The following is a 20154-nucleotide window of genomic DNA, read 5'->3' as shown; positions in this document are numbered from 1 at the left end:
GGTGGAAGTCACCAGTATCCTTTGATAGTGCAGTTTTCATGTTACATAGTATTAATAGTGTAATGAGTCAAAATCAAGTTACAGGAAAGAAAGAGACTATTTGGATCCAAAATTCCTTATTTTGATACCATTTCTCAGCTGCCACTAAAGCTTCATTTCCCAAAATTCCTGGTACTCCCTCACCCTGGAGTATTTATCTGATCCTGTGACCTTCTCATCATAGAACATCCTTCCAAAATGCCAGCCCCTTTCTCCCATTCTTAAAGTCCTTATGGAGATCACTTTTTGAAGAAGATTCAGGCTAAATAACTTTCTTTCCCTTCCTGACTCTGGTTTTGACTTTCTGGTCCTGATCGAAAGCCTCAGCTGACATCTCACCCTTGATCTCTCATCTCTACACTTCAAAGTCCAGGCCAGAATGAATAGCTCCTCTCCATAAAGTTTCACACAGTCATCTCAGTTCTCTTTTATATGTTGTCTTCCCCCATTAAAATGCATATTACTTAAGAGCAGACACTGTCTTTTTATTACTATTTGTACCCCCAGTACTCAGCATGGTTGTAACACTATCAAATACTTAATAATCTTAATAAGTGCTTAATAAATGTTGCTTTGTCTTGCCTTGACTTGCTTTACTAAATGTAGACCACTTTTTAAAAAAGAAATTTGTCATAGAAAGAAAAGATTGGTATTAACTTTCCAATAAATCATATTACAACTGAGAGATTTTGGTATCCCCATGATTTCATCTATATAAATGAAGAGATGAAAGAAGATTGTACTCCTTATCTTTATTATCCTGATCTAACTACTCCCTCTAACTGTTTTAAAAATTATCACTAGTTAAAATCTACAAAAACATATTTGGGGAGATCATGCTATAGGATGCAATTATTTCCATGAGAATAAAGTTAGTCACAGATAGCAATCTAGCACTGTTAAACCATAGTCTGATGCTTGAGGGAGTCAGTGCCTTTTGGACTTGATATGAGGCAAGATTATTAGTAACTATGAGATTCATACATTATTAAAAAATGGAAAACCTATCATATAGTAGGGGTTCATAACATTTTGGTACAATTGTTTAAAATACATTATCATTTTATTGGGATTCAGTGCTAGTGTGGGAAATGTTATGTGAGATATTTAATAAGGATGCAATTTGATGTGCTATTGTGACATTGACCATAAAAATTAAAGAAATAGATAATTCCATGCTCTCATTTTTCTTAAAAGTTTACAATCTGTTTTCCCACTTCCAGAAATGGCAGGGTTACTTGGATAAGGAAACCTTTCTGTAGTTCTGTCGAAGTTGAAGATAAAGAATGTTATATTCACAATTATGATTTTTCTCCTGTCATGCTGGCATCTTCCACACACCAAAGAAACTTGTGGTTTATTTAGGGCTAATTAGACACTTGAATGATTAAAACAAATTATTTAGGAATCCCAAAACACTAACATTTGCAATGATGAATTTAGTACATATTCATTTTCCCTGTCACTTTTAAATTCAGTATTTTACTTTTCAAATAAATTATTTGTACATCAGATATGTTAATTTTATAGATATTTATGAAACTGACAGGAGTATGTATATATTTCAAAAAGCCATTTGGAGATTTTATTTTTTGCCCAAGGAAAAAAAATGGGTAATGCCACTAAAATATAAGTTGCTTGTACAATAAAACCAAAAATATATTTTTGTTGTGTTTTTTTTCTCAAATATTCCGTTAAATCTGGAAACAATTTAATGGTCAAAGGAAGCATGATACACTGTGTTATCAAGATGAAGTTGCTGACATGATCCATAGTAAAAGATATATTGAGGAAATTATATTATCTTATTGGTCTTAATCTTCTCTTTATTGGAAGCAGAATTTTGGGAATGCTACTAATGTTTTGCTCCACTTTTGCTTGGTTTTACTTGGTCAATTGAAGGATGTCATTCCTGATGATTTTATTATAGTTACTTATTACCATCTAATATTGCATCATTCCTATAACAGAGGGCAATGGCACATATATAGAAAAATTATCCTGCCATATCATCATGCTAAAAGTAAAAAAAAATGAGATTTCTTGGAATCACTTTAGCAACCCACATCCATATGACAAAATGAACCAAGTAAAATGAATAATTCTGTGCTAAAATGAGTTTTATGTTTGGAAGGAACATTCATAGAAAGAATGTCAGAGCTAGGACTTTTGAGATTTTTTTGTCCACTTCCTACCACATCTTACAAATGAGGAAACTGAGGCTGAATGAGAAAATTTAACTAGCAGAACACAGATAGTGCTCTCAGTATTTCTTCAATAACTTGTCAGCAAGGAGAAAGGATGTTGCCTAAAGATTAGTACATAATGGGCATTTCTACTGTCAACCCATTCATTTCTAATTAGCAGAGTAAGAGGAGAATGTTTAATTGTAAGTTTTTAAAGGTTACACTTGAAACTTCAGGATTTATGCTAATATCAAAGTCAAAAATACTTTACAGAATAACCACTGACTTTCCATGCAAGTTTTTGAAAATTGTTTAACTTTATGCTACAGTATCTATGGTGCAACATATCTGTATTTATGATAATATGAAAAATCTATCTTCAGAGAAGGGACACTAAACCTTTTCCAACCTTGATGCCTGATTCCCTCCTTCCATATATGGAATCTTCAATGAAAGGTACTAAAAACTACCTTGGAATCAGCATTAGAATAAAATTAGACAATCATAGTCAATCAAAACTGTTTGTTTTCTTTTAATTATTAAATTAAATTTTAATTAATTAAAAAATTAAAATTATTAAAATAAAATTAAAATTTTATTAAAAGCAGGTTTACTTAGAGTAGAGGAAGTGAAATTCATTCAGGATACAGTTGGTTCAATTGAGAATAGAATGATTTCCTGTTTTATTGTTGTTCATTTTGCCGGTCTGATGTATGAAGTCCTAGGCCCTCTCATCTTGACTCCTTTTTTATTTGGTCATACGACTCTACAAAAATCAGTTACATAAAAATCAAGTTAAAATTTAAAAAAATTAAAATGTACTACTCCAGACATATGATTTATAATTGTTTAACATCAGCTATATAGGAAAGGAAGGGAATGAATCTCCATTCATAAATAATAACACCAAAGCACTGTAACTTGAAGATTTTAAGTTCCTTTGAGGTTTTAGTGCTTGCTATAGAAGGGAGGGGGAGAGGTAGGGGAGATCCTGACTTTTTAACTACGAAGAATAATAATGAATTTACATCTATAATAATGACAATGTACTAGGATAATCTTTCTGCTTAGGGGTAAACATGGAAAAGAATATCTAAGTGACAGGGTGAAAATGAAACAATTAATCTTCTGGGTTAGTAATTGCTGCTTTATTTAACTCCATTTGCTTGTCATTATTTCATTTACTTTACCTGTGACCATCTTTAATGCTACTTGAATTTTTAAATCTTAAATACCTGACTTATACAATAATCACAGGAAAACACTGCTTCCAAGGTGATGGAATTAAGATATTGAAGGCATAAAGTTAGATTCTGACTTCTCTGAGTAGAAAGTTCAGGCCACAAAAGGTGGGCCAAGAAGAGAATGGGTAGATTTCTAAAATTTAAAAAAGAAATAAAAGAATAAGGAAAAGCAAAAGTGCAGAGAAAGGAACAGCTTTAAAAAAAGATGGGAAATACTAAGAAAATATATTAATAAATTACCTCTTTTCTTTGTGTTTCCTTGCCAGGAATACCAAATTGACATATTTTTTGCTCAGACATGGACAGACAGTCGCCTTCGATTTAATAGCACGATGAAAATACTAACTCTGAACAGCAATATGGTTGGGTTAATCTGGATTCCAGATACCATCTTCCGGAACTCAAAAACAGCAGAAGCTCACTGGATTACCACACCCAACCAACTCCTTAGGATATGGAATGATGGGAAAATCTTGTATACTTTAAGGTAAGGTTATATCTGTTCAGTTGGTAGCATTGGCATAATTAGTTTCTTGGATTACCACTAATTTTATTTTGGATTCCCTAAATTAGAATACAGCAATGCTCCTACCTTAAAGTTACAAAAATTTTTCAAGTTTTACATGAATCTGCATGCTAATATTCTAAGTGGCCTCCATGCAAAGTATGTTACATAAAAGATAAAATATCAATAAAAGATATTCAACCTTGTTATGTTCCTCACATGCTGCTAAGGGTATAAAAACATAGAACAGACTTTTTAAAAATAGATAATGAAATTACATTCTTTAAAATTTTTTTTTTTACTTTTGTCTTGGAATTGATATTGACTATCAGTTCCAAGGGAGGAGAGTGGTAAGGACTAGGGTTGTGACTTGTCCAGGGTCATCCAGGTAGGAAGTATCTGAGGCTAGATTTGAAAACAAGACCTCTGCTCTCCAGGCCTGGTCCTTTATCCACTGAGACGTGCTATTGTCCCATGATTATATTCTAATCATAAATCATGATGCAGTGTTCTGTAAGGCATAGGTGAAAGGGATGATGACTTGAAACCATGGAAAGAGTGAGAATCTTATTCCTGCCATTCTCTTGTCATTTTTCTTTCTAGTGGTACTGGTTATCTAAATGAAATTGATGAAACTAAGAAAAATAAAATGGAAACTAAGGATTTCTAGTTGTATCCCTTTAATATAGGTAAGCAAAGAGGTCCAGAGTGTTATCAAATTAAGGTAATGTAGAGATTATCTAGCTCTAACCCTTTATTTTACACGTGAATGAATAAAAGGAACCTAGAATCTAACTAGAAGGATGTTTGGCAGATCAGACCAGGTCATTGCACATACTAAGAGGAAATCAGCTCATTAAAATAAAGGTGGGCCAAAAAAACCCCTAGATTGTAACTGTTTTAAGCATCTAAAAATACTCTCTTTAAGTATTATAGAATATGTATATATGCTACGTTTTCAATTCTTCAAATCCAATTTCATGCAAAAACATAAAAATGCTATCAGAATGAACACAAACACAACAAATCAGACCTAAAATGGAAGTGATATCATTTTATAAGGTCTAACTTTCATTTTTCAAAGTCTAATAGTATAGAGCTATTCAGATTTTTTATTTGAAAATAGAAACAAAGATCCATAAAATAATACATAAATAACCCATTTAAGCAAAAACTTTTACTTAATTCATGGGAGGTATTTCAATTTCAGCAAAATGAAATCTTCATCACAGCAAGCTGTCCCTTCCTGATAATTTTTCTCTGCTTGACACTGGCTACAGTGATATCATGTCTCTAGTCTATAACATACAATAAGAATCTCAACTAAGCTCAGAGACCTGAGGGGTACATTGAACTAATTCTCTCTCTCTCTCTCTCTCTTTCTCTCTCTCTCTCTCTCTCTCTCTCTCTCTCCACATGTATTTTTCTCTTTATCTCTCTCACTCTCTCTTTTCCCCCTACTCTCTGCCATTCTTTTCCTTCTTTCCCTTTTGTCTCCCCCCTTCTCTTTCTCTCCTCCTCTTTTTCCCTCCCTTCCATAGATGTCCTTGAAGGCATAAATGATTAGCTTTCCCATCTCAAAGTGTATAACCAGGGATCAAAATGTGGATAGGTCCTTGACTGACTACAGGACAACAACCACTGCAATTATTGTGGGAAAGTCAGATAAATAGATTGATAAATATGCCCAACACTTAAATGATCATTGGGTGGACCTTAAACAAATAGTAGTCAATTTTACCTCTCCTTTTTGATTAGGTTGCCATGGAGACATTTTATTTATGGCACTAATGTTTTTTTGGCCACAGGTTCTGGTTGTGTTTCTGTAACTTATAGATGTAATATTGGTAAGTGCAAATATGAATCAGTGAAAATTCTGACAGCCAGTTATGCCAAGTTGGCAAATGTTTATTCATGCCTTCTCTGGTATGGTTGCATCATTGTGCTTAAGGATTTGAGTCCACATATTTTATTTGATACCTAACTAAAACATACAAGGAAATGATCCATAGTGCCAAGATGGGTAAAACTAAAGAGATTGAACTCACCCAAATGCATATTGCTGTCAAATTTTTCAGGCTTCTGAAGCCTGATTAAAGGGAAACTCATGTTGGTGCTTTGCAAATAATATTTCCCTGAAACTGAATGACCATGACAAATGTTTTCAAAATTATTTCTGATCATGGAAGGCAGCATGCTATAGAGCAGTGGTTCCCAAACATTTTTGACCCACCGCCCCCTTTCCAGAAAAAAATATTACTTAGCACCCCCTGTAAATTATGAAACTATTGAACTCAGAATAGAATGTAATACAAAAAATGTATGGCCATCACCGCTCCCCTGGATCGCTGCAGCACCCACCAGGGAGTGGTGGTACCCACTTTGGGAATCACTGCTATAGAGGAAAGAATTCCACATTTGGAGAAAGAAGACCTGGGACTGACTCCCTAGCACCAGACCAGTTTCCACCAACGTGAACATTCACAAATTAATTTGCATTTTAAGACTCAGTTTCCTCATCTGCTGAATGAGACAGTTGGACTAGATAATCTCTAAAGTCTTATTTAATTATACCATCAAGAAGGAAAATCTGTAGCCCTTATATAACAGTCAACAATTGCAAGCATCCAGAAAATACTTTTTTGTGAATAGTGTCAGAATGAATAGAAAACATGGTATCTGTCCTGATACAAAGAGACAAAAAAATCCCAAATATTTTTTCTGATGAGATGTCTTTTAACTGTACAGGATATATATTGGTACTAAATATCATAACTTTGCTTATTTAATTGCTTATTTTATTAAATTAATATTATAAATTTAATATACTTATATATTATAAAATAATATAAATATGATAAAATAATTTGCTTATTTAATTAAATCAATAATTAATTGATTGATTAATTAATTAATTCTTTCCCCTAAGGAAATTGAGTAAACCAATGTTGAAACTAACAGGTTTCTCAGTCATCAACCTATGGAGGATGAGTTATAGTTTCTCTTTAAAAAAAAAAAAAACTCTTAGAGGCAATGTTGTCTGTTTGGTTCAGACTTTTTGTATTGGAGCTTCCTTTTGAATTTAGTTGAACATGTTCAATCCTCCAGTATCTTGACCTTTTGTTACTGTTGTGAGAGGAATGTAAGGAGGGTTTATTTATGTGTGATTTCATCAATTTAGGGAATTCCTGGTATGGTAATTTCTGACACAAATGTACAAGTCCTCTGTTATTCAAAATGTTAGTCCCCAAAGGGCTAAGAGGTCAAGTTGGTTGGCTCTTGTCATCTAGCTCAAAAGTGCCAGAGAGAGAAGTTGAATGTTTGGCATTCTGCATCTAAGGAAAACCCTCCCTCTCCTATGCTATGCTGTCTCTCTAGTCATTATTCCCTTATAGAATGAATATGTAAGTGCTCCTGCAAATGATTTAACTGGATGCTATTCTTATCTATACACCTAAACCAGAACAAAAACATAAAAGAGCAGTTAAAATTAAATTGATATTTTGAATATAGTTAACAAAAAATATTTTGATTGAATTTGAAAGTTATTACATTTTGTTGTTGTCATCATTTTTCCTTCTAAAGGAAAATGAATATTTTTTCAACTATAGTCTGTGATTCTGCTAACTATAGCCTTTGCTGGTAGTTAAACAAAAATTAAATAAGGGCCTGAAGACTGGTGTTGCTAAATTAACTACTCTTAATTTGCAACAGCTGCCTAGTCAGATCCTAAATTGTTGTGTTGTATTACCTAACATAAATAGTTCCAAGAAGACTTTGCCCATGAACTCAGCTGTGTCTTAATGTACCTGGCCATGAGAGTGATGCTTGGCTTATCCATAGGCTCACCATCAATGCGGAATGCCAGCTGCAGCTCCATAATTTTCCAATGGATGAACATTCGTGCCCACTGATATTCTCCAGCTGTAAGTATTGCTTTCATGTTTGAGACTGTTTGAACACTGAATACATACAATAATATAATACTAATTTCTAGTGAATTGTGTTACATTTCCCCTCTATGTATAGATAGCTGGTATTAGTTGGTGTTTCCCAGAGGAGTAGTTTTCATTTCAGTATTATGATTCAAAGTTTTTTTCATGATAATCATTTGATAAAATTGAGAGACATCCCACCAGTCAATTTTCAGAAATATATCTAAATGTGTCTGAGAAAGATAAAAATGCATATTTTAAGTTTGTGTATATCATATGGACCCATGTGAAATACTCAGATACTTTCAGATTAATGAGCGAATAAATAAAAGCTCTTGTCAGGTAAGAGACAAAAAGATGTGTTCCAAATATGGGAAACTTTTGTTTCAATTAAAATTTGATAGTGTTACCACATGCTATTCCGGCTTCCCTTATGTTCAGTCATTTTTTATGGATTTGTATTGTTTATGATTTATGCCTGTCAGTATTCCTGTTAGTAAAAGGTCTTGGCATCACGGTTAGTCATTCATCTAACAAGCATTCTTTTTAGCACATTGCTCTAAGAATGCTCACAGCAGCTAAGAAAAATAGCCAAATTCAGTTATTATATGTTATAAATTTTATCATGTTAAGGTTTAGAAAAACAAATGGGGGGAAATGAGATAAAAGCCAGTATTTAAAAAGGCTGGTCTTTTTAATCAATGTATGTGTATTATAGTTGGTGTTGGCTTTGATAACTACTCTGAATCAGAAGAATTTTGTGTGGTTTTCAACCAATGAAATTTTTTGCCAGGAGAAACTGACTTAGTGAAGAGAACATTCTTTTTCATTAAGAACAAATCTGGACCAGCAGAACAAAACCTCCAAAGAGTATGATTTTGGTCGTCGCCCTAATGGTCTCCTAATCATCAGACCATCAGATGAATAAAAAAGAAATGGGGCCATATTTTGCAGGGTTTTTATTTAAGAGAGAAGAGGAAAAAGAATACATTTTTTTTGCATTTTCCTCCATTTTTTTCATATTTCCGCTACACCATCACAAAAATGATGTCTTCTCAATTTAAACTAAAAACTATTAGGGGTTCAGGAAAGGTATGTGTATTGGAAGGGAGGGGAAATGGGGTCACAGCCTGAGGTGTTGGGGGGAGGGAAAGAGACATTGTCAGAAATATGTCAGCAAATGGTCTTGGGGCTCTCTCTCGTAGTCTAAGACAATTCCAATTTGGAAAACTCTCACTAATTAGCTGAGAATAAAGCTTAAGTAATATGTTCAGAATATCTTGTCTTTAAGGTAAGCCATAATACTTATCATAGAGCAACCAGGAGAAGCATTTGCCAAAGGATGTATAATGTTTATACTTATATACTTTATACATATCACTGCAAGTAGGATAAATCTCTGAAACTACTTTAGAGACCATATTAAGAACTAAAATGGAAAGAAAATAAGTTTGTTAAAGGCTCCTCTGAGTATCTTTGCTTAGGTTTAATATATTTCTCTGGAAAATGTGAGTTTATTGAGAACATGCTACAAATTTCCTTGACATTTTTATAAAAATTAATGAAGTGATTGAGATCTGCATTTATTCCTTTAGGCTTAACATGAAGGAATTTTCACTGAATTCACCTAATAGAGATTGATGATGATCATATCACTCTTTATGTCTAGATAATTTACCCACTGACTTTATTTTGGTAAACAGTTAAAGATATTGGTTCATGCCTAGTTTCTGCCAAACTACTTGCCAGTTTTCCCAGCAATTTTTGTCAAATAGTTCTTACCACAAAAGCTTGGATCTTCATCTTTATCAAATCCTATACTACTATTTATTGTTGTGTTGCATACCTAAACTATTTCACTTATCTACCGTTCTATTTCCTAGACATCACCAGATTATTTTAATGACTTGTATTTTGTAATATGGTCTGGTATCACTTAGCCACCCTCCTTCATTTTTAAAATTGATTCCTTTGATAATTCTTGGCTTTGACCTCTTGACCTTTGTTCTTCCAGATGAATTTCATTATTATTTTTTCTAGCTCTATGAAATAATTCTTTGGTAATTTTATTAGTATGACATTGTATAAGTTAATTAACTTAAATTATCATTTTTATTGTATCAGCTTAGCCTATCCATAAGCAATCATTTGGTTAGCTCTGTCTTTAATTCTGTGAAAAGGATTTTATAATTATGTTCATATAAATCTTGCATTTTTCTTAGCAGATAGACTTCCAACTATATGTATTTTCTGCAATAATTTTATTTTATTTTATTTTTCTTATTTATTTAAAAAACCCTTACCTTCCGTCTTGGAGTCAATACTGTGTATTGGCTCCAAGGCAGAAGAGTGGTAAGGGTAGGCAGTGGGGGTCAAGTGACTTGCCCAGGGTCACACAGCAGGGAAGTGTCTGAGGCTGGATTTGAACCTAGGACCTCCCATCTCTAGGCCTGACTCTCAATCCACTGAGCTATCCAGCTGCCCTCATCTGCAACGATTTTAAAACAAATTTCTTTTTCTATCTCTTCCTGCTATATTTTATTGGTAATATATAGAAATGCTGATGATTTATGTGTGTTTATTTTATAGCCTGCAACTTTGACAAAGCTCTTGTGTCATCTAATTTTTAATTGATTCTCTAGGTTCTCTAAGTATACTATCATATCTTATGAGAAGAATAATGATTTTATTTCTTCATTGTATATTTTTATTCCTTCAATTTCTTTTCTTATTGCTATGGCTAGCATATTTAATACAATACCGGATGATAATGGCAATAATGGTCATTCTTCATCTTTGACCTTATTTGGAAGTCGTCTAGTTTAACTCTTCTAGAGATAATGCTTGCTCTTGGTTTTAGATAGGTACTACTTATCATTTAAAGAAAAGTTCCATTCATTAATTTAAATTCTAATGTTTTAATAGGAAGGAATATTATATTTTTCAAAAGCTTTATATATTGTTATAATTGTGTGAATTCCTGGTTTTTGTCATTGCTGTGTTCAGCTGTGCTTACACTTTTCCTAATGTTGAAAAAGCCCTGCATTTCTGGTATGAATCTCATCTGGTCATAGTGTACAATGTTTGTAATATTTTGTTGTAGTCACTTTGTTAATATTATATTTAAATTTTTCTCTTTGATATTCTTCAGGGAAATTGGCTTATCGTTTATTTTTATTTCTCTGCTTTTGTGGCATCATTTTTTTTCAAAATGAAAAGAATGATTTTGTCCAGTGATATGCACAGGCATTTAAGAGTTAATGTCAATTTATTAGTTGAGTAGGTTTCTAGGTGAAATTTCTGATTTCATTAATAATCTCTTGTATGAGCCAGGGTAAACCATTTCACTTCTTTGTACTTTGGTTTTATCACAGTTCAGTGGAATCTCAATTAACTGGAACATAATTTGACTAGAGTATTACATTAATAAGGATTGACTAATATTTTGACATCATATTGTCAAAGAAACAAATTATAAGATTTATTACTGGATCCAGAGTGATTAAACTGAAATTTTAAAAATCTCTTTTATATATGCAATCCTTTACAGTGAGTATATTTTCAAAATAATTTAACATATATCATTCTCCAACCCTACTTTCTTAAAAAGGTAGGAGTTGAAATCAGCTCTATATCAAATACTTTCTTTTGAGCCACATTTTTAATAGAAAGATTATCTTCCTGTTAAACATAGTATTTTTTTTCCATTCTCATCTAGAAAAAAGATACATGCATATATATGTAGCATAGAACTAAACCTGGCATACCAGGAAGTTCTCTTAGTGAGTGCAACCAATCTGTTCTTACAACTTAGGAAGAAAGCTGTGGATTCCCAACTATTCCCCATAAGGTACTTATATACAGGGCTCTGTGTTCCAGATATACGAGGAAATCCTGTGGAGCCACAGATTTCACACAAAATAATCCTTCAAGAAACAGATGATGGGGGCAGCTGGGTAGCTCAGTAGATTGAGAGTCAGGCCTAGAGATGTGAGGTCCTAGGTTCAAATCTGGCCTCAGACACTTCCAAGCTGTGTGACCCTGGGCAAGTCACTTTACCCCCATTGCCAACCCTTAACACTCTTCCACCAAGGAGCCAATACACAGAAGTTAAGGGTTTTAAAAAAAAAGGATAAAGGAAAAACTGGAATGCATAAAAATATGGTTGACCAAGAGATGAAAAGAATTCAGACTCTTGACTGGTGAGAATGACTTAAATCAATTGAAAAGCATTTATTTAGCACTCCATGTACCAGTTACTGTTATTTTTTCAGTTGTGTCCAATTATCTGTGACGCTCTTAGGGCTTTACTTGGCAAAGATACTGGAGTGGTTTACCATTTTCTTCTCCAGGTCATTTTACAGATAAGGAAACTGAAGCAAACAGAGTAAGTGACTTGTCCAGGGTCATATAACTAGTAAGAGACTAAGTTCAGATTTAAATTCACAAAGAATAGTCTTCCTTACTCTGGGTACCGTGTGCTACCTAACTGCTCTGGGGAACTACAGTTACAAATATTAAAAAAGAAGCAATTCCTTCTGTTTGGGAGACTAAATTCTCTTTTTTTATTATTTTTTTGAATTTTTTTAATTAATTAAGAAAATCTTTCCATGGTTCCATGATTCATGTTCTTTCCCTCCCCTCCTCCATTCCCCCTCCCATAGCCTATGCGCAGTTCCACTGGGTTTTACATGTGTCATTGATCAAGACCTATTTCCATATTATTGATATTTGCACTAGGATGATTGTTCACAGTCTACATCCCCATTCATATCCCCATTGACCCATGTGATCAAGCAGTTGTTTTTCTTCTGTGTTTCTATTCCCACATTTCTTTCTCCAGATGTGAATAGGGTTCTTTCTTATAGGTCCCTTAGAAATGTCTTGGATCATTGCATTGCCGTTAGTAGAGAAGTCCATTACATTCGATTTTACCACTGTGTATCAGTCTCTGTGTACAATGTTCTTCTGGTTCTGCTTCTTTCACTCTGCATCAATTCCTGGAGGTCATTCCAGTTCACATGGAATTCTTCCAGTTCATCATTCCTTTTAGCACAATAGTATTCCATCCCCAACAGATACCATAATTTGTTTAGCCATTCCCCAAAGGGCATCCCCTCTCATTTTCCAATTTTTTGCTACCACAAATTCTTCTCTAATTGCTACTGTTAGTGTTTCTGGTACCATGTTAAGTAACAGAGGTGATAATGGGCATCCTTGTTTCACTCCTGATCTTATTGAGAAGGCTTCTAATTTATCCCCATTGCAGATGATCTTTGCTTATGGTTTAAATATATACTGCTTATTATTTTTAGGAAAGGTACTTCTGTTCCTCTACTTTCTAGTGTTTTCAATAGGAATGAGTGTTGTATTTTGTCAAAGGCGTTTCCTGCAATTATTGAGATAATCATGTGATTTTTGTTGGTTTGCTTGTTTGTTTATATATATTTTAAACCCTTAATTTCTGTGTATCAGTTCCTTGGTGGAAGAGTGGTAAGGGTAGGCAATGGGGGTCAAGTGATTTGCCCAAGGTCACACAGCTAGGAAGTGTCTGAGGCCAGATTTGAACCTAGGACCTCCCATCTCTAGGCCTGGCTCTCAATCCACTGAGCTACCCAGCTGCCCGGTTTGCTTGTTAATATGGTCAATTATATGGATGGTTTTCCTAATATTGAACCATACTTGTATTCCTGGTATGAATCCCACTTGATCATAATGAATAACCCTTGTGATCACTTGCTGGAGTCTTTTTGCTAGTATCCTATTTAAGATTTTTGCATCTATGTTCATTAGGGAGATTGGTCTATAGATTTCTTTTCTCTGTTTTTGATCTACCTGGCTTTGGAATCAGTACCATATTTATGTCATAAAAGGAATTTGGTAGAACTCCTTCTTTGCTTATTTTGTCAATTTTTGTAGTATTGAGATTAGTTGTTCTTTAAATGTTTCATAGAATTCACTTGTGAATCCATCTGGTCCTGGGGATTTTTTCTTAGGGATTTATGTGATGGCTTGTTCAATATTTTTTCTGATATTGGATTATTTAATCTTCTGCTGTTAATTTAGGCAATTTATATGTTTGTAGATATTCACCTATATCATTTAGATTGCCATAGTTATTGCCATATAATTGGGCAAAATAGTTTTTAATGATTGCCTTAATTTCCTCTTCATTAGAGGTGAGGTCTCCCTTTTCATCTTTGATACTGTCAATTTGGTTTTCTTTTCTTTTTTATTAGATTAATCAGTACTTCATCTATTTTATTTGTTTTTTTCAAAGTACTAGCTTCTAGTCTTATTTATTAATTCAATTCAATTTTATTAATTTCTCCTTTAACTCTTAGGATTTCTAATTTAGTTTTTAGCTGGGTATTTTTAATTAATCCTCTCTTTTTATATTTAAATTTTTATGTTTGCTTGTTACATTAAAATTCCCAGGTAATTTCCTAACTGCTTCCCTACAATATTAGATTACTTAAGAGGTTGTGGCAAAATCAAGACAATAATGCATTGCTGGTGGAGTTGTGAATTGATCCAACCACTCTTGAAGGAAATTTCAAATTATGCTCAAAGGGCTTTAAAAGAATGTATAACCTTTGATCCAGCAATGCCACTACTAGCTTTGTATCCTAATAAGAAAATAATGAAAACTGTGTGTACAAATATATTTATAATCCTCATTGTGGTGATAAAAAAATTGGAAAAAAGAGGGTGTCCCTCGATTGGGGAATGTATGAACAAATTTGTGGTATATGATGGTGTTGGAATACTAATGTGCTGTAAGAAATGAACTGGAGGATTTCTATATGAACTGGAAGAACCTCCAGGAACTGATGCAGAGTGAAATGAGCAGCATCAAGAGAACATTATACACAGAAAGTGAAACATTGCAGAACAATACAATGTAATGAACTTTGCTAAAACAAGGCAATCCCAAGGGACTTATGAGAAAGAATGCTGTCCACATTGAGAGAAAGAACTATTGGAGTAGAAGCACAGAGGAAAAAAACTAATGATTTGTCATTTGTTTGTATGGATATATGATTTGGGATTTTGGTTTTAAAAGATTGCTCTAGTGCAAAAATGAATAATAAGAGTAACATTTGTATAACCCAGTGGACATGCTTATTGGATCCAGGAGAGGGGAGAATAGAGCAGAGGGAAGGAAAATGAAATATGTAAATGTGGGAAAATATTTTTAATTAAAATTTTAAAATTTTAAACATTAAAAAAAGATTAGATTCCTTAGAGAAAAAGAGGAAACTGCATATGTTTAGCCTAGAATTGAGAAGAGTTACAGGAGACATGATAGGAGTCTAACTATTTGGAGAGTTTACTGGTGGAAAAGAGATGAATTTATTTCACTTGACCCCAAAGGACAGAACTTGAATTAGCGAGTCAAAGATAAAAAGAGGTAGATCTTGGCTTAATGTAAGGGAAAACTTTCTAATAATTAGAACTATATAAAATTGTAATGAATTGGCTTAATATAGATTTAATTTATTAATTGATTTCTGAAGGTCTTTTAAAAGAGATTGAATAATCACTTATTTGGGGTATTATAATAAAAGTTCTTGTTAAGTATCAGTTGACACATATCACTTTTGTTTCCATTACAAATTTGTGATTCTGTGATTTTATGATTATACAATAATTAAGTGACAGTTTATATGCTACATTTTTACATTTGTAGTGAAATGAAAAGAGCACTCAGCTAAAGATACTCTCCATAATTGTTATCCCTCAGCCTCATTTTACTCAGCCAAAAAAGGGCTATACATACATAATACATAAATAAAGAGTTAGAGGGGACCAAAGAGGCTAACAGTTCAAAACTCATTTAATGATGAGAAACCTGAAACACAGGAAGCTTAAATAACTTGATGATATGAAGTTAGTAAACATCAGAGATTTTATATGTACTTCTGTTGATTCAATAGTCAGTGTGTTTTTTTTCTTACTGTGCCATCATCTGTAGGGACAATTAGATGGCACAGCAGATAGAATGCCAATCCAGGAGTCATTTTTATGAATTCAAATCAGGCCTTAGACATTTTCTAACCATGTGACCCTAGACAAGTCATCTAACTCCATTTCCCTCAGTTTTCTCATTTGTAAATAACCTGGAGAAGGGAATGGCAAACCACTCCTGTATCTTTACCGAAAATAAAAAAAAAAAAACCCAAATGGAGTCATGGAGAGAGTCAGATATGACTGAAAAAAACTGAATAACAACAGTAGCATCATCGTCATTTTTGTTACTATTACTGAATCATTTAATAATTGTATACCATTAATTATAATGCTGCAACAACAATTTGGATAAGAGAAAAATTAAAGTGGCATCATTTGGGAGATTTCATGTGAGGTAATGGAATCACCAAAACTATCCATTTTGGTTCTTGAAGAAAGCACTCTGATCATTTATGCCTTTTTATCTATTGTACAATTCATGATAGAAAAATGAAACAAGAACGAATTGAGATGAATTCAGTTGATCTGGAAAGAAAATTAGTTAATCTAGGGCCTCACAGCTGGATATTATTAATAGTGACTAACTAGGTGCCAAACTCAATTATTTCCTCTGAAACCAAAGTAGTGTAAGCATAAATCTTTTTCTCCTTTGAAATCTCAGTGTCTCCAGTTACCTGACCTAGGAACAGTTATGGTCATGATAATGCATTAAAAAAAAAAGACTTTTAAACATTTTCCCCCCATCTGAACCCTTCACTTTAAACTAAATTTTGTAGAACCATTGCATTAAAATATTTTAAATTACTTGTTAATCCTTATTATAAATAGTAGTAAAAAACACAAGGCTATTTAAAAATACAAAATAATAATTTTCAAATAAATGTTCCTAATGTAACATTATAATAAATGTTATCCTTTTGTAAAAAAGGTATGATTTTTATTAATAAAACATTTAAAAATAATTAGAAAAAAACATTGTATGCTGTGGCTTGCTTTTTAAGACATTTAACAAAAATTTTGTAATATGTAGAAAATATATCCTCCTGCCTTCCTGAGATATTTTTGGTCCCCTTCAGGCTTCCTTTATGTCTCAGTTGAAGTCCTAGTTCCTGTAAGAATCCTTAATCTTGATTTCTTCTTTCTGAGTTTATCTCCAATTTATCCTACATATGTCATGCTTTCACAAAGTTATTCATATCTTATCTCTCCCATTAGACTATGAGTTTCTTGAGATCAGGTATTTTAACTTTATTTGTATCCCCAGTTCTTAGTAGAATGCCTAACATATTGTAAACCCATAATAGATGCTTGCTGACTTGACTTGTTTTAAAGACCAGATGATTGATAAAGTATGAACATGCTTTTATATTCATTTTGTATGATTATTTTCCAGTTTATATGTATGTACTAAATTAATTTCATTTCATTACGTATTCACTTTTAAAAATCAGTATAATTATCCTAGACCTGCTACTTTATTCTTATAGGCATTCATAATTTTACTTCAAAAATGATTTAACATAGAGGGAAAATTTGATATAGTGAAGGGAGCTCATCAGTTTTTAATCTGGGAGACTAGACTATAACTTTTGCTAATATAACAAGCTTGGGAATCGGAGGTCTTCAGAGTTGGTGTTAATGCTTTCTGGGAGTCCATGGTTTTACCCTAAAGGATTGTGTGATGAGTCAGTCTGAGACTGGTAAGATGGGTGACATCCTTCCCTCCCTGGAGAAAAGCCAATCATTGGTCTTATTTCTATCAACAGTCATGCATATCCTTATGACCAAGTAATCCTCTCCTCAACTATTTCCTTTTTTCAGGCTCCTAACCTCCCCTGCTTCTGAACTAGACTTTGGATATTTAGGGAAGTTATAATGTAATATGATATAAACACCTGCAGAAATTAAGAAATCTCCACATTCACCCAGAGATAACCTAATGGCCTCATTGAAGCAGACACAAGCCAAAGTATGTGGAGGTCAGTACCCATCAGTAAAAAACTATAATTCTCCTATTTTATTTAAGTTCAGGGAGAGGGAGTTATATAAAATAAGCAAATATGATGGATTGTTACTTGCCTCGCAAATGTCACAACATTATCTTTCCAAATGGTCTTCTAAATGTTCCTATTACCATTGAGAATAAGAGTATCTTTCTGGTCTCAGAAGTAATTAAAACTTTAGTATCTTCTGCCACTTTTCACTCTCCCTCATCACACAAATCCAATCAGTTGACACATCTTGTTGGTTCCACCATTATATCTCTCATACCTGTTTTCTCCTTTGAACTCAGAGGAGTACCACTCCAGGTGAGGACCTTATCATATGCTAAGACTCTATGGTCTCTATTTTGTCTCCCTGCATAATGCTTTGCAATCCATTCCCTATATCACTGCTGTCATTCCCTATATCACCAACTGTCAAATAGAAATGGGAACCACTAAACCCTACGTAAGGATTCCTTCAGGCCCCATATTGACTTAATTTTGAAATGTAATATAATATATGTATTTTTAATTATTTTGTTAACTATTTCTCAATTACATTTTAATATGGTTTAGGCAATACTTGAAAATATATGGCTTTCCTGGACACCCTGGACCTTTCTTTTGACACTTCTATTATGAGGCGATTATAAAGTAATTTTCCACAAATTCAAGTCTTCCCATGTTATCTTTGATTCCAAAACAAACTCACTCCAGAGGTTTCCTTTTTTCCTATAGATCAAATTTCATTTCATCTATAGCCCATTCTTTTAAAGTTTCTATTTTTGAAAGTTTTATAATATTTATCATAATTAGGAACAAAAACACCATGTTTAGAGAAAACAATTCCAAACCAACTCGCTTAATGGATGGCAATTATTTTATATGACTTTTGCAGAGTTACTGTGTGAGGTCGATTGTTTTGGAGACCCTGTCTCTGCAGGCTAGACACTTCTGGGACCTTAATGAATGTTTATCATCATAGAAATTTTTATTCTTCTCCACCCCTCCATTTTCACACTGGTCCATTTTATCCTTCCAAGAGCAATCTGGTGACCCTACTTAGAAGTGTTAGCATAGTGGTTCCAGAATTAGTGTAGACAATAAATGGGTTTCAAGCTATTGTAGCTCAGAACTCTCCAGCAAAAGTAATCAGATAAAGTTGTCCTTCCCTTAGAACAGAGATAAAAAGCCTTGCTGCCTGAGGCAAATTCTAACTCAGTTCTTCCTGTATTCAAGACCAACACTATCCTCTATGCCAAGCTGCTGATAATAAATGCTTGCTGGTTTAGATTAGAAGCTAAAAGTTCCCTCCTATAATCAATTTTGACCAGTTTCTAATTCTTCTTTTCATCAACTTGTATACCTGTTGCTTCTGACTAACAAAGACAGCCAGGTAAAAGAGTTTATTGTATGTGACTACATATCATCATAAAATTGTACTTTGTGAATCCCTTTGGATTTCTTCATGGAATTCTAGTCTTTGAGAAACACAGCTTTAAAGGTCTATCTAAGAACTTACAAATATAGAATGTGTCTTCTACCTGAATTTAAATTCTAAATCTTTCACCCTTGAGAATTGAGGTAAATTACATTATAAGGAATGTTCTGTCTTTTAAATGTTATCTTGTGAATTTATACATAGCCTTATTAAGCAAGCATCTTGAATAACTTCAGATACTTTTTTTTTTATTTCTAAATGCCACTGGGAAAATTTAAATGAACTATACTGTTTCTTTATCAAGGGTAATAAAAACAATTTCTAATATTAGGCAATGAAAAGAAAGGAAAAGAAAAGTTGTCTTCAGACAAACTGATGCATGGTGCAATATCTGTGCAGATCTGCTCTTTGGGGATATTGTGTCTACAGAATTCCTAACATTTTCAGGTAGTTCTAAGTTGTTAGTGGATATTATATTATATTGATGGATATAATGGTTATTAAAAAAGTCAAAGGAAATAGTTATATCAATCAGTTCCTGACCCTTGTTTTGTTTTGTTTTAGAAGAAAGTCAATCCTTTATGGATAGTTTTAGAAGACAGATATCTAGACCAAGGCTTCTATTTTTAAATATTTAAAAAATTGAATTCTAGAAATTTTACACTGATATAGGTGATATAGCCTGTACTAGATCACCAGGCTCTTCCATTTTAGCATAGTGACCTTTTTGCTATAGCAGCTTAAGATTTCAAATTCAAGTGTCTCTCTTAAATGAAATTATTCCTAATAATTACACATATAAACACACATGCACACACCTATTCAGATTACTTATACACATATTT

General features: G+C 33.1%; 1 protein-coding gene across 1 annotated transcript in view; it reads left to right on the top strand.

Annotated features, from left to right (window-relative positions):
* Nucleotides 1-20154, top strand: part of GABRG3 (gamma-aminobutyric acid type A receptor subunit gamma3) — a 772628-nt gene that overhangs the window by 431784 nt on the left and 320690 nt on the right. The window contains exons 4-5 of the mRNA XM_044667009.1: nt 3736-3956; nt 7818-7900. Of these exons, the coding sequence (XP_044522944.1) occupies nt 3736-3956; nt 7818-7900 (304 nt within the window). The remainder of the gene's footprint in view (nt 1-3735; nt 3957-7817; nt 7901-20154) is intronic.

This window comes from Gracilinanus agilis, chromosome 3 (assembly GCF_016433145.1).
Source record: "Gracilinanus agilis isolate LMUSP501 chromosome 3, AgileGrace, whole genome shotgun sequence".
NCBI lineage: Eukaryota > Metazoa > Chordata > Mammalia > Didelphimorphia > Didelphidae > Gracilinanus > Gracilinanus agilis.
This window is presented reverse-complemented; position numbering and strand designations above follow the sequence as displayed.